General features: G+C 39.6%; 1 protein-coding gene across 3 annotated transcripts in view; it reads left to right on the top strand.

Annotated features, from left to right (window-relative positions):
* The window catches only part of Fam169a (family with sequence similarity 169 member A), a 79,453-nt gene that overhangs the window by 24,042 nt on the left and 40,628 nt on the right, over positions 1-14,783 (top strand). For 2 of the 3 annotated variants that reach the window (XM_045133618.1, XM_045133617.1), the window contains exons 2-5: positions 7,817-7,951; positions 9,267-9,366; positions 9,789-9,874; positions 14,189-14,360. In XM_045133618.1, coding sequence (XP_044989553.1) covers positions 7,820-7,951; positions 9,267-9,366; positions 9,789-9,874; positions 14,189-14,360 — 490 coding nt within the window. In that variant the 5' untranslated portion in view covers positions 7,817-7,819. The remainder of the gene's footprint in view (positions 1-7,816; positions 7,952-9,266; positions 9,367-9,788; positions 9,875-14,188; positions 14,361-14,783) is intronic. The other variant, XM_045133619.1, reaches the window with a different exon arrangement.

A 14,783-nucleotide genomic window follows, 5' to 3' on the forward strand; every position in this document is an offset into this window, starting at 1 on the left:
TAGGAAGTAACTGTTTAATGCATACAGATTTTCTATTTGTGGTGATGAGCAAGCTCGGGAAATGGATGCTCTGATTCTTGCACAACACTGAATGTACTTACTGCCACTGAGTTGTATACTTAAAATTGGTTAAAATAATGAATTTAAAATATTTATTTATTTGTTTGAGAGAGAGAGATAAAGAGGCAGATAGAAAGCTGGAGAATGAACATGCCAGGGCCTCTTGCCACTGCAAACAAACTCCAGGCACAAACTTGTGCCACCTTGTATATCTGGTGTTACATTGGTACTGGAGAATTGAACCTGGGTCCTCAGGCTTTGCAGGCAAGTGCCTTAATTGCTAACCCATCTCTCCAGCCCCTGTCCCTTCTAAGTGAAATAAGATATATGTAATAAAATTCATTATTTTAGGCTGGAGAGATGGCTTAGCAATTAAGGCATTTGCCTGTGAAGCCAAAGGACTCAGATTTGATTTCCTTAGGGCCCATGACAGCCAGATGCACAAGGTGGCTCATGTGTCTGGAGTTCATTTACAGTGGCTAAAGACCCTGGCATGCCCATTACTCCCCATTCCCCCGCCTCTTTTTGTCTCTCTTCCTCTCATAAAATTTTAAAAAAAGGAAGGATAGCAGTGGGATAAGATGCACTTATGTGTGTGTGCTTATTTATTTATTTTTTACTTTGAATCAGGGTCTCATAATTGTACAGGCTGTTGTGGAACTCACTCTGCAGGCTAGGCTGGCTTTGAGCTCACAGTCATCCTCCTATGTCAGCCTCTTGAATGCTGAGAAACACCACTTTGTGCATCTGGCTTTACGTGGGTACTTGGGAATCCAACCAGGGTCATTAGGTTTCACAGGCCTTAACTGCTGAGCCAATCTCTCCAGTCCTGGTTGTTTTTTTTTTTTTAAGAAGTGAATTGAGAGATAAAAATATCACTTGGCACAAAGAAAAGTGTTGAGATTGGGGCTGGAGGGGTGGCTTAGCGGTTAAGGTGTTTGCCTGCAAAGCCAAAGGACCCCGGTTCAATTCCCCAGAACCCACATTAGCCAGATGCACAAGGGGTCGCACGTGTCAGGAGTTTGTTTGCAGTGGCTAAAGGCCCTGGTTTGCCCATTCTTTCTCTGTCAAATAAATAACAATAAAACGAAAGTGTTGAGATGGTATGGAAATTATTGAAGCTTGAACAACACTAGGATAGAGGAAATGTGAATGGATTAGGGAAACCTGTCCTGTGTTGTCAGTCTCCCTCTTGCCAGGGGACTAGCAGAGTCAGCTCGTATGTGACTCTGACATGCTACATGTAAGTGGGAGGTGAAGATCTCTGAGACTGCTTATTGCTCGGAAATTCTATGATTCTGTGTCATTGGGTTCTTTATTCAGATTATCTGCTTCACCTATCTAATAGTTTTCCCCCTTAAATGTGGCACTAGTGTTTAAAATATTTTAAGAACCAAGCCAGGCATGGTGGCACACACCTTTAATCACAGAACTTAGAAGGTAGAGGTAGAAGAATTGCCTTGAGTTCAAGGCCACCCTGAAACTACATAGTGAATTCCAGGTCAGCCAAAACTAGAGTGAGACCCTACCGCAAAAAGCAAACAAAAAAATAAAATTTTTTTTTAAAGAACCATCATGGAGAATGGAATGTCAAAGGGGAAAGTGTGGAAGGGGGGAGGGAGGGCATTACCATGGGCTTTTTTTTTATAATTATGGAAAATGTTAATAAAAATTAAAAAGAAAAAAAGAACCATCATAATGTTATAATAAAAATAGAGGAAAGGGCTGGAGACATTGCTTAGCAGTTAAGGCACTTGCCTATGAAGCCTAAGGACTCAATTGAGGCCAAGGCACGTTATTGACCGACCTATCTCCCTAGTCCCCTAGACTCAAGTTTTTGGCAGTAGTTTTCAAATTCTGATTTACATTTTACCTGTTAGATTACAGTTACTCTCAGCGTGTGAACATTTTAAGTGTGTTTCACATACTCCTTGTTTGGTAGGTAATATTCAAGTGACTCTTGTGAACTGATTTAAGGGGAATGTGTGATTGGTCCTCTTGAGCTTCATCTAGTCACTGGTATGGTATAGTAAATGGTCTAGTGATGATGTAATTGGACATTTGAACTTTGTTACAGATCCTTAGATATTTGGACATGAGTTGCATTGTTATTTATAAGAAAGGAAAAACAGTTAATAATTCTCTTGACTAGTACAAATTTCATTCATTATTAACTCTTTGTTCTGTGTTTATAGCTTTGCTTAAAATTTTAATCCTAAGAATCATTAGATCTGACTGGAACATAATTGGCCTGATTTTTTACATGTTAAATTTATGACAGAGACACAGAGGTTTGCCTAAGCTAACAAATATGTTTCTTTTACATAGAGCCACTGTTACATGTTTTATATTTCTAATCATAACATTTTACCCCAATTCTAGTTGAGCTTTCTCAAAATTACAGGGCTTCCTTTTCTTTTTACTTGTTTCATTTATTTAATTTTGTGTGTGTGTGTGTGTGTGTTTGTGTGTAGTATATGTGTGGTGTGGTGTGTTTGTGTGGCCTGTGCACATGTGTGTAGATGCGTGCTTCACCCCATACATGAGCATGCTGAGGCCTGAGGAGAACATTTGGTTTCCTCTGTTGTTATTCATCCAAGTATAGCTTGAGACACGATCTATCCCTCAACCCTGAGCTACTTTCTCGTGAGCCCCAGTGATTCTTGGGCCTCTGCCCTCCCACCGGACTGGGACTGTAGACATATGTGGTTATGCTCAGCTTCATGTGGGTTATAGGAGTCAGACTTGGTAATCTCTCATGTTGAAGGGCAAACTCTCGTAACCACGGAGACATCTTCCCAGCCCTTTTCTTTCTTTTTTTTTAAAAATATTTATTTTATTTATTTGAGAGTGAGAAAGAGGCAGATAGATAGAGAGATTGGGAGAGAGAGAATAGATACACTAGAGCCTTCAGCCACTGTAAACGAACTCCAGACACATGCGCCACCTTGTGCATCTGGCTTATGTGGGTCCTGGGGAATCGAACCTGAGTCCTTTGGCTTCGCAGGCAAATGTCTTAACCGCGAAGCCATCTCTCCAGCCCTCTTCTTCTTTTTAAGATGGAATTCCTAGCCGGGCATGGTGGCACATGCCTTTAATCCCAGCACTTGGGAGGCAGAGCTAGGAGGATCACCGTGAGTTCAAGGCTACCCTGAGACTACATAGTGAATTCCAGGTCAGCCTGACTAGAGGAGTGAAACCCTACCTCGAAAAAAAAAGAAAAAAAAGAAAAAAAAAAGATGGAATTCCTGTGATACTGTTCTCAAATAGTTTCACAACTTTTTCTTGGCTTCCCTAAAAGGGAAAATTTAGATGTCAACATATACTAACTGCTGGGCTGAGTTTTTGTATTCTATTTCTAGGTTTTGATTTTAAAATCAATTTGAGTAAAAAATGTATATTTATGTAAAATAGATTTGCAATTTAGCAGACATCCAAATTTTAAAGTCCTTAAGCCTTAGATTTTGAATTGTGCTAAAGAAATAGTACTGGGCTGGAGAGATAGCTTAGTGGTTAAGGTGCTTGCTGACATAGCTAAAAGACTCGGGTTTGGTCCCCCAGTACCCCATGTAAAGCCAGATGCACGATGTGGCTCATGCATCTGGAGTTCACGTGCAGTGGCTTGAGGGCCTGGTGTGCCCATTCTCTTTCTCTATCTGCCTCTTTCTCTCTCTTGTGTTCTCTCAAATACATAAATAAATAAAATATTTAAAAAAGAAATCGTGCCTTATCATCATATCTTCAAAAATACATTCAACTATATGCAAGTTATTATATAATATATATGTATATATGTTGCATACATACATATATAATGGTTTTGAAAGTCATTTTAAGAGGAAAGTAACTTTCAGCCAGTTGACTATTTTCAGTTGATTTTCTTCAGTTGATGTCTTCATGCTTTGAACAACAATTTATACTTTTTTTTTTTTGTTTGTTTTGTTTTTCGAGGTAGGGTTTCACGCTAGCCCAGGCCGACTTGGAACTAACAATGTAGTCTCAGGTTGGCCTCGAACTCACAGCAATCCTCCTACCTCTGCCTCCCGAGTGCTGGGATTAAAGGCATGTGCCACCATGCCCAGCAACAATTTATACTTTTAAAAATATTTTTATTTATTTGGAAGCACACAGAGGGGGGGGGAGATGGAGGAAGAGTAGGCACACCAGGGCCACTTGCCACTGCATATGAACTTTGGGTGCATGTGCCACTTTCCACATCTGGCTTTAAGTAGGTACTGGGCAGTCTAACTCAGGATATCAGGTTTTAAAAAAATATATTTATTTATTTGACTGAGAGAGAGAGAATGGGCACGCCAGGGCTTCTAGCCACTGCTAACGAATTCCACATGCATGTGGCGCCTTGTGTATTTGGCTTATCTGGGTACTGCAGAATTGAATCTGGGCCCTTAGGCTTTGCAGGCAAGTGCCTTAACCATTAAGGCATCTCTGCAGCCCATTATCAGGTTTTGCAAGCAAGTGCCTTTAATCACTGAGCCATCTCTGTAGCCCTTTTAATAGTTTTTAAAAATATTTTATTTATTTACTTGAGGAAGAGAGAGGTAGATAGAATGGGCAGGTCAGGACCTCTAGCCACTGCAAATGAACTCCAAACACATGTGCCACCTTGTGCATCTGGCTTTATGTGGGTACTGGGGAATTGAACTTGGGTCCTTTGGCTTTGCTGGCAAGTAACGTAACTGCTGTATCTCCAACTCCTATATATATTTTTTAATTTTTATTAAGATTTTCCATGATTATAAAATATATCCCATGGTAATTCCCTCCCTCCCCACCCCCACACTTTCCCATTTGAAATTCCATTCTCCATCATATTACCTCCCCATTACAATCATTGTAATTACATATATACAATATCAACCTATTAAGTATCCTCCTCCCTTCCTTTCTCCACCCTTTATGTCTACCTATATATTTTTTAAAACATAAAATCTTGATGTACCAACATCTATAATCCCAGCACTCAGGGAGGCAAGAGGCAAGAAAATCTCAAGTGTCAGGCCATATTGTGGGCTACATTGGGCTACTTACCTTGTTTCAAATCAGGTCAGTAAGTTAAAATTGAAGAAATTATTTATACATACAATTGGGCATTTCAGTTTTTATTTTGGGTGACTAAATACGAAACAGGGATGTCAAGCGTGGTGGTGCACACCTTTAATCCCAGTATTTAGGAGGTAGAGGTAGGAGGATTACCGTGAGCTTGAGGCCACCCTGAGACTACATAGTGAATTCTAGGTCAGCCTGGGCTAAAGTGAAACCCTACCTCAATAAAAGAAAAAAAAGCCGGGAATGGTGGTGCATGCCTTTAACCCCAGCACTCATTTAACCCCAGCACTTGGAAGGAGAGGTAGGAGGATCGCCAAGAGTTCAAGGCCACTGTAAGACTACAGAGTGAATTCCAAGTCAGCCTGAGCTAGAATGAGACCTCACCTCAGAACCCCCCCCCAAAAAAAAAAAGAAACAGAGAACTTTTTAAAATGAAATTTTTTTTAAATTATTTATTTATTTATTTGAGAGCGACAGACACAGAGAGAAAGACAGATAGAGGGAGAGAGAGAGAATGGGCGCGCCAGGGCTTCCAGCCTCTGCAAACGAACTCCAGACGCGTGCGCCCCCTTGTGCATCTGGCTAACGTGGGACCTGGGGAACCAAGCCTCGAACCGGGGTCTTTAGGCTTCACAGGCAAGCACTTAACCGCTAAGCCATCTCTCCAGCCCTAAAATGAAATTTTTAAAGTTATCATTTATTTATGGTGTATGCATGTGTACATGCACATGAGTGTCTGCATGCCAGGTCCTCTTGCTGCAGAGTGCCAGACTTGTGTTTGTATGTGTGCACACACATGGGTATCTTGCTGCTGCAAATGAATACCTACCTGGCTTTACGTGGGTTGCCGGGGAATTGAATCCATGCCAGTAGGCTTTGCAAGCAAGTGTTGAGCCATCTCCCCAGTCCTCAAAACAGGGAACTTAAAAAATAATAATTTTGGGCTGAAGAGATGGCTTAGCGGTTAAGCGCTTGCCTGTGAAGCCTAAGGACCCCGGTTCGAGGCTTGACTCCCCAGAACCCATGTTAGCCAGATGCACAAGGGGGCACACGCATCTGGAGTTCGTTTGCAGTGGCTGGAGGCCCTGGCATGCCCATTCTCTCTCTGTCTCTTTCTCTGCCTCTTTCCCTCTGTCGCTCTCAAATAAATAAATAAAAATATTTTAAAAATTTTTATTGATTTATTTGCAAGTGGGAAGAGACACACAGAATGAGTGTGCCAGGGCTTCCAACTACTGAGAACAAATTCCAGATGCATATACCACTTTGTGCATCTGGCCTTATGTGGGCACTAGGGCATCAAACCTAGGTCATTAGATTTGCAGGCAAGTGCCTGAATCACTGAGTCATCTCTCCAGCCCCCAAACAGGGAACTTTTGAGACAAGCTGATTGGTATTAGTTTTAAGAACTAGTAGATTAGTAGTTGTCATAGGTCATAAGTTTAATTAATTAATTAATTAATTTTGAGATTAGGTTTCACTTGTCCAGGCTGACCTGGAACTCACTCTGTAGTCCCAGGCTAGCCTTGAATAGCAATCCTATTTCTGCCTCCAGAGTGCTGGGACCAAAGGCATGAGTTTCCATGCCCAGCATGTTTATTCTTTATTTAACTTTTCATCATGGAAAATTTCAAACACATGCCAATCATGATCCTTTCCACAGTGCATTTGATTAGTATGTCTCTTTTTTCCCCTTCCTCCTTCCCTCCCTTCCTTTTCTTTCTGATGGTCTCATGTGCCCAGGCTAATCTCAAACTCACTATCTGGTTGAAGATATTCTTGAACTTCTGATCCAGTGCTTGGAATTACAAACTTGCACCAGCACATTCATTTTATTGAGTGCTGGAGATTAAATCTAGGGCTTTAATGTATGTAAGGCAAGCACTCTACCAACTGCACTACATCCTCAGCCCTTGCTTCTTTTATTATTTATTTATTTAGACAAGCCCAACAAAATGGCCTTTTTCAATGTGTGTGTGTGTGTGTGTGTGTGTGTGTGTGTGTGTGTGTGTGTATGAGAGAGAGAGAGAGAGAGAATTGGCACACTCGAGCCCCCAGCCATTGCAATCGAACTCCAGATGTGTGTGCCTCCTTCTGTGTATGTGTGACCTTGTGTGCTTGCATCACTGTGTGTCTGGCTTACGTGGGACCTGGAGAGTCAAACATGAGTCCTTAGGCTTTGCAGGCAAATGCCTTAACTGTTAAGCCATCTCTCCAGCCCTCTTTTATTTGTATTATGTAGTTCCACACTTTTTTTTCCTGTAAATTCCATGCCACATTTTTTGAAGACAATATTTGAGTTTGGCTGACTGCACACTTTAGGCATCACTTAAGTGTTTCTTCAATGGCTTGGCTAGACTTTGGTCCATTTTTGTTGTTGAATCACATCAGGATTAATAAAATATGTGCTTCTGTAAGATTGATTAACCTGCCTATGTAGACCTAACAAAATGGAGAGCATGTGTCCATCAAAATGAACCATATATGACTGCTCATAACAGGTTTACTTATACTTACCAAATATTAGAAAGAGTCCGGTTGTTCATCAGTTGTAGAGTGGGTAAATCAATTGTAAGTGGTAGAATGCCACATAACAATAAAAGAGAACAAGCAACTGATAGATGTTGGGTAAGGTCAGATACTATATCAAACTTCAAAATTTGAAGTGCATATGTTCCATGTTTGATAGAAGATGGCATTCCCTGTGGACTTGCTGGACAACTGCAGTCATGAGGAATTGGAAAACTCTGCTGAGGATTATCTGTCAGATTTAAGGTGTGGAGACCCTGAAAATCCAGAATGTTTTTCTCTTCTCGATATTACGGTAAGGCATTCTGCAGCCTAGTTGAACCTCATAAAAAGAAAGGCCATTCAGTTTTCAAATTTATCAGAAATCTGTCCAGTATGATGTGTTAATATTAGTTAGTTAATAGAACATCACAGGTTTTTTGTTTGTTTCATTTTGGTTTAGGTTTTTTGAGGTAGGGTCTCTCTCTAGTCCAGGCTGACCTGGAATTTACTATGTAGTCTCAGGGTGGCCTCAAACTCATAGCAATTCTCCTACCTCAGCCTCACAAATGCTGGGATTAAAAGGCATGTGCTACCATACCTGGTGAATATCACAGTTGTTAAAAAGACAAAATCCACAGGTTAGTGCTTAATATTTATCATTTTGCTTTTGAAATTATAAGAAGTTACCAGTTTTGCTAAGGCAAATTATCCTGTTGGAGTCGATTTAAGATTTGAAATTTGTGAATTTAGAAATTTATTTTTAATTAAAAACATTAGGAAGACATTAAATTACACATTCCTATAATAAATTCTTTACTCTTTTTTGAAAACTTTGCAATTTTGAAAAATAATTTTAGTCAATAAGGCATGATACTTAGAAACTTGGAATTGTTTAAATTTTATGAACTGGCAGACTTTATCTTCTATAGGCCTCAGAATTTTCTTCTGGGAGTAATATGGGCTTAAGGGACTTGCTAGTATTAAGATCTTGTAATTCTTTGAATTGTTATTATTGACCCCAAGTGAAGAATTAGTACTGGCTTGATGAAAGTAAAAAAATGTTAAAGTATTGTATGTATCTTGCTGAAATGTTTACCTAACTGGTTCTTTTTACTAGAAAATACAATGTTACTTCATGTAGTCTAAAGACAATCAAGTGTAGTTGATTTTGCAGTGATGTTTTAGGGTCTAGCATGGATTTTGTTTTGTTTTGTTTTTGAGATAGGGTCTCAGTCTAGCTCAGCCTGACCCGGAATTTTATGTAGTCTCACTGTGGCCTCGAACTAATGGCGATCCTCCTACTTCTGCCTCCCAAGTGCTGGGATTAAAGGCGTGTACCACCGTGCCTGGTGGGTATTGTTTTTATGTTGTATGTGGTTGATGCTTACGAATTTATTGAAGTAAATTTTGACTTCCCTCAAGATAATAACATTCTTACACAAAAGAAGACTTGTTCTTTCTGATTTTACTCCTTTTTTTTTGAAAGACTAGGATTATTGTGTGCTATTAAATATATACTAAAATAAAAAAATAAGTGTAGGAAAAGTTTTAATATTTTGGTAAATTTTTGGTACTTTTGTTATGTATTTCTTTTACAGTCTCTTAATCTTGAATCATTCTCATTTCAGATCCCGATTAGCCTGTCGAATGTAGGCTTTGTACCTCTTTATGGTGGAGATCAGACTCAGAAAATTCTTGCTCTTTTTGCACCTGAGGATTCTCTAACAGGTCTTTTCTTGTCTTTTTTTTTGCTTCATTTTTGTAAATTTAGGAGTTTGTGTCCAGGCTGTTTAGGATTTTATTGAAGGAATTTGTTTTGCAATTTTTTTCAAATTTTAATTTTAGAAAAATTGTTGATTGCCTATAGTTAAATATTTAGTGATATTTAGTGAATGAGATGAAATAAATAATTGGGACCACATTATATTTTATAGAATGGTATAGTGACTGGGGCGTGTGGCTCAGTGGTAGAATGTTTGCCTGGTGTGAAAGAAGTCTTGGATTTAATTATTTTCATGACAGAAAAATCAAGTAAGTAGGCATGCATGCAAGAATGAGTATACTTAGAGTATTTATACAGTTCTTGTCAACTAGTAATATTGTCCACTGTAACATTTTTTAAACGTTAATAATCATTTTTTCTATTTTAGCTGTGGCACTTTACCTTGCTGATCAGTGGTGGGCTATTGATGATATTGTGAAAACATCTGTCCCTTCTAGAGAGGGACTGAAGCAGGTAATAAGATCCTGTAACTCAGTGATTCCTGTCAACAGTGATTGCCTTTGAAATTGTGGAACTCTTTCACATTTTCATATATTCAAGTTATTCTAAACCTTTTTTAATGTGTGTTTTTGAGGGGAGGATGTCTCACTTTAGCCCAGGCTGGCCTTGAACTCATAGTGATCCTCTTACCTCTGCCTTCCAAGGGTTGGGATTAAAGGTGTATGGCATCATAGCTGCTTTAGAGTTTGATTCTTATGGAAAAACTGGCACTCAGTTTGGACTTCCTGTTTTATGAGAAGCTGACCCTTTCTAAGAATTAGGTGAGGAAGAATGGGCTCTTGGGGGTTAGTTGACTAAGGCTACCTTTCTCTGCTTGACTTTTTGATATTATCTAGCAAGCACTAGGAGAAGCTAGTTCTCTTGGTTTGTTTGAGGAGCTCTCTGTGGGAGAGACAGACTAAGAAACTTGCTCATTGTTTAGGTTCTTTAGTGGCCTAAATAGTGTGCAAATGGGAGGAGCAAAGTGTATGTGGGGGAACAGGAGTGGGAGCAAGCTTCCAGATCCTGGTATAAGGTGGAGCCAGTAAGAAGCTGACCACTGCAATATTACAGGGAGACACTAGTTTGCACACTACAGGGGAAAAGGTTAAGGGACTTCTCTCAGTGTTCTGGTTATTAGAGCACAAAGTAGGACAGGGGAAGGAAAATTCATTGCCATTATGATGTAAAATACTTGAGGCAATGCAAAGTGTAATATTTCTTTAGTGAGGAAGAGTGTGATTTACAAAAACCAGGGATTAGGACACTTGTCATTAAGCCCTTCTTAAGGAAACTATTGACTACTTAGAGAAACCCAACTATTCATTAATAGGTATAGAAGTCCTTGTTTTAACCTTAAGAGGAAGAGACATTTTGCTGAGGTGACGGAGTCAATAGACATAAATGTGTACCTGATAGTCTCCTAGGTTTCTAGGATAAACCTTGTACATCTGGCTTATGTGGGGCCTGGGGAATCAAACCTGATTCCTTTGGCTTTGCAGGCAAGTGCCTTAATCACTAAGCTCTCTCTCTATCCCTGGCTTTGAGCTCTTGATTCTCCTGCTTTCACCTCCTTAAGTGCTGAAAGCAGGTATGTACCATGATACCTGTTGCAGTCAGGTTTGCATTGCCTTGCATTGCATTGCATTGCCAACCAAGAGCAGCTTGTAGGAAAAAGAGGTTTATTTTGGCTTACAGGCTCGAGGGGAAGCTCCACGATGGCAAGGGAAAACAATGGCATGAGCAGAGGGTGGACATTATCCCCCGCCCACATAAGGTAGACAACAGGAACGGGAGTGTGCCAAACACTAGCAAGGGGAAACTGGCTATAATACCCATAAGCCCGCCCCCAACAATACACTCCCTCCAGGAGGTGTTAATTCCCAAATTTCCATCGGCTGGGAACCTAGCATTCAGAATACCTAAGTTTATGGGAGATACCTGAATCAAACCACCACAATTCCTGATTTTGAATACCTGCCAGCTTGCTACAAAACTGCATAAAAAATGTAGGTAAGGAAGGAATTAAAAATGAGCATAAACCCATAAGATTGGGGACATAGAAAGCAATAGAAGAGTGTAACAGGAATAGTGCTGAAGAAACCAGAGGTTTATGTGTCAAGAAAATAAGCATCCCACCATATTTAAATATGACTGAGATACAGCATTTTATAGAGGATGTTCAGGTTAAAAGGTGGAGGAAGCTAAACTGTGGTGGTTTATGTAGCCTCTACTACTCAAGTGAAGAACTGTGAAACTTCCATAGATGAATTGGGAAGGGAGGAGTAAAGGCTAGTGACTCCTGCAATTTAGTTTCTTCATGACAGCATCACCTTTTGAGAAATAGGGAAACACATGAAGATATACTGTTATTCTAGTTAAATCCTAGACAGAAAAAATTGGTAAACTTTCAGGAGAAAGTAACCATTCTTTTCCATAATAAATACATGACCTTGAGAAAGTGGCTTTGTTGTTATAGACCTTATTTTCCTCAGCTTAATATGTTGTGATAAAATTAAATGAAATAATAAAGATCATAACCTAGTGCTTAGATGGAAGAGTGATTCTCAGGCTCAAGCTGTAAGACTTACCTCCTTTTCTTTCTTTAAAAGGTAATTTCTTTTTAAAAAATGTTTTAATTATTTATTTGCGGGGGGAGAGAGAGAGAGGGAAAGAGCAAGAAAGAAAGAATATGTGCAATGGGGCCTCCAGCCACTGCAAGTGAACTCCAGACACATGTGCCCCCTTGTACATCTGGGGAATTGAACCTGAGTCCTTTGGCGTTTTAGGCAAGTGCTCTAAATGCTAAGCTATCTCTCCAGCCCCGTATCCACTTTTCTGTCCTGGTTATTTCTTTTTACTTTATTTTTCCTTTTTATTGACAGCTTCCATACTTACCAAAAAAAAAAAAAAAAAAAATTCCCTCCCCTCCCCCACTTTCCCTTCACAAATCCACACTCCATCGTATTTTCTCCCTCTCCATTAGTACCTCTTTTATTTAATGTCATCATCTGTTCCTCCTATTATGAGGGTCTTGTGAAAATAGTGCTAGGCACTCTGAGGTCATGGATATTAAGGTCAATTTCTGTCTGGTCAGTTGCATTGTAAGCAGTCCTACCCTTCCTTTGGCTCTTACATTCTTTCTGCCACCTCTTTAGCAAAAAGAGCCTTGGAAGGGGTGATAGATATGTTTTAGTGTTGAACATTACTCCACTGTAGTGCCTCTTAGGTCATCCCAGTGGTCACCACCATCTGAAAAGAAAAGCTTCTCTAACCAAAAGTGAGAGTAACATTAATATATGGGTATGAATGTTAATTAAAGTGCTTACAGAGCAGTTTGGTGAGCAGAATATATATATTTAGCCAGACAAGAGCAGATGTTACACTCCTAATGCTCATACTGGTCATTTCTTTATCATTTATCAAGAAGACAGATGGCATGCTTATCAATTCTGTATGTCCCAGTGCTGGGATGGGGGAACTTAAAGATTAGCTGCACATTGTCCTACCAGCAGCACACTGAAGCAGCAGCATGTATGAAAAACACTTGGATTTGTTTATCAGAAATAAAATGAAGCTATAATAAGAGGCATAAGTTTATATAGAAAGGTCTCATTAGCTGAGCAGTATCTTCATTGTTTATAGGATCCATGTGCCAACCATGAACAGAGATGTTAGCAGTCGAGAGACTCCCAAGGGAAAAGCCTGGGATGGCAGAAGAACTCACTTGAATTAGATCAACCTTTTCCTTCAGTTGTTAGGCTCTTTGGAGAACAGAACATTATGGCTATCTTCAAAAGTTGGTACTCTGGCTTTAGTATAGCCATTGTGAAGTAGTTTTCAGCTAAGTGTGATGAAGAATTTTATGTTGGTCAAGGCACTGCCTGAGGAATTCTGGCATTTCTTATATTTGTTTGGCTGGAGAGATCTCCCACCAGGAATATTTTTGTGAGCAGTGTGCGCATGTAGTTAATCCTTTCTGTCTCTGCTCAGTTAATCAGGGATGAAGTTGTTTTCCTTTAAGGAAACTTGAAAGAAAATATGCTTTATGAACTTATTTCTGGTATGAAAGATGTCTATGGGAAAATCCAACCCGTTAGAAGGCTGTGGAAGTAGGTGGGTTGCCTGTAACCATATGGCTGTCTGTGTGGGAGCTGAGTCTCTGTTTTCATACTGTGGTGGCCCCAAATATGTTTCACTAGGGTTTCTTGTCACTGCCCTTGTTCATCTGCTCCAGCAGAGGAGGAAAAGGCTGGGTATAGTTACAGCAGAGAGAGGTCTGTTAAAGGAACACTACACTTGAAAAAAGAGACAGATACCTTTCTCAAGGGTATAATTATGCCCTCCATCAAATGAGGTAATTGTTCTTAAAGCCTTTTGAGGATAACACTGTTTTTCAAAAATGAATTTTTTAATATGCAGGCTGGAATGGGGTAAAAGAGAATTGGGGCAATAGTATTACAGAGCCCTTGCATCAGGGCAGCTAGAAGCATGAAGAAGACACTGGCCACTGATGGAGCTGCTGAGCACTTTGTGCATTGGGAACCAGTTTAGAATTTGCTTTAAGGCAGTATTCCATGCATAAATGAGTTGGTGGGAAAGAGTTGTTACTGTTATAAATGGTTAGCATTGACTCTGTGATAACAAAATGTTTTACAAATTGTTTTCAGGATGTTCAGGGTGCTCTGAATGTCAATAGGAGGTGTGGGAGTCGGGAGCAGGGTGACTGGCATTTCCTCATGGCTGCATATTCTAACTGCTGGGCCTGCTATCTGATTCTCTTTATAGGTGAGCACTCTGGGGGAAAGAGTGGTTCTGTATGTTCTCAACCGAATTATTTATAGAAAACAGGAAATGGAGAGAAATGAGATCCCATTCCTGTGTCATAGCAGTACTGATTATGCTAAGATTTTGTGGAAGAAAGGAGAGGCCATTGGGTTTTATTCAGTTAAGCCTACAGGTAAGTATTTACAAGTTATTTGAACTATGTTGTGGAAATCTCCATTTTAGAACTCAACTGTGTTAGTCTCTGTTAAATTATTCTCTAGGGTGCAAATTGAGGTGATTCTACTCAGTTTTTGGGGGGAGGATTATAGTTCTGCAGTCCTATGAAAGTGAGGATTATTAGGAATATATTGAAAAATAAGTAATAATAAACATTTGGTATAGAAGATGAGCTTTACACATATATAGAGGGAACATGAAACCTCAAGTTTTTAAAACCTTTTATGTCCTTCCTTTCATTTAAATATTGTTACTTTGAGTTCTGCTTCTATTCCTAAAACCCATGTGGCTTACATACATTTCCATTTCTGCTTAGAGTGGTGGATCTTAGCCTGACATGTTAATTTTTAAATTCAACTTTATTTGTAGCACAGGCTGG

Source organism: Jaculus jaculus, chromosome 14 (genome assembly GCF_020740685.1).
Source record: "Jaculus jaculus isolate mJacJac1 chromosome 14, mJacJac1.mat.Y.cur, whole genome shotgun sequence".
Classification (NCBI taxonomy): Eukaryota; Metazoa; Chordata; class Mammalia; order Rodentia; family Dipodidae; genus Jaculus; species Jaculus jaculus.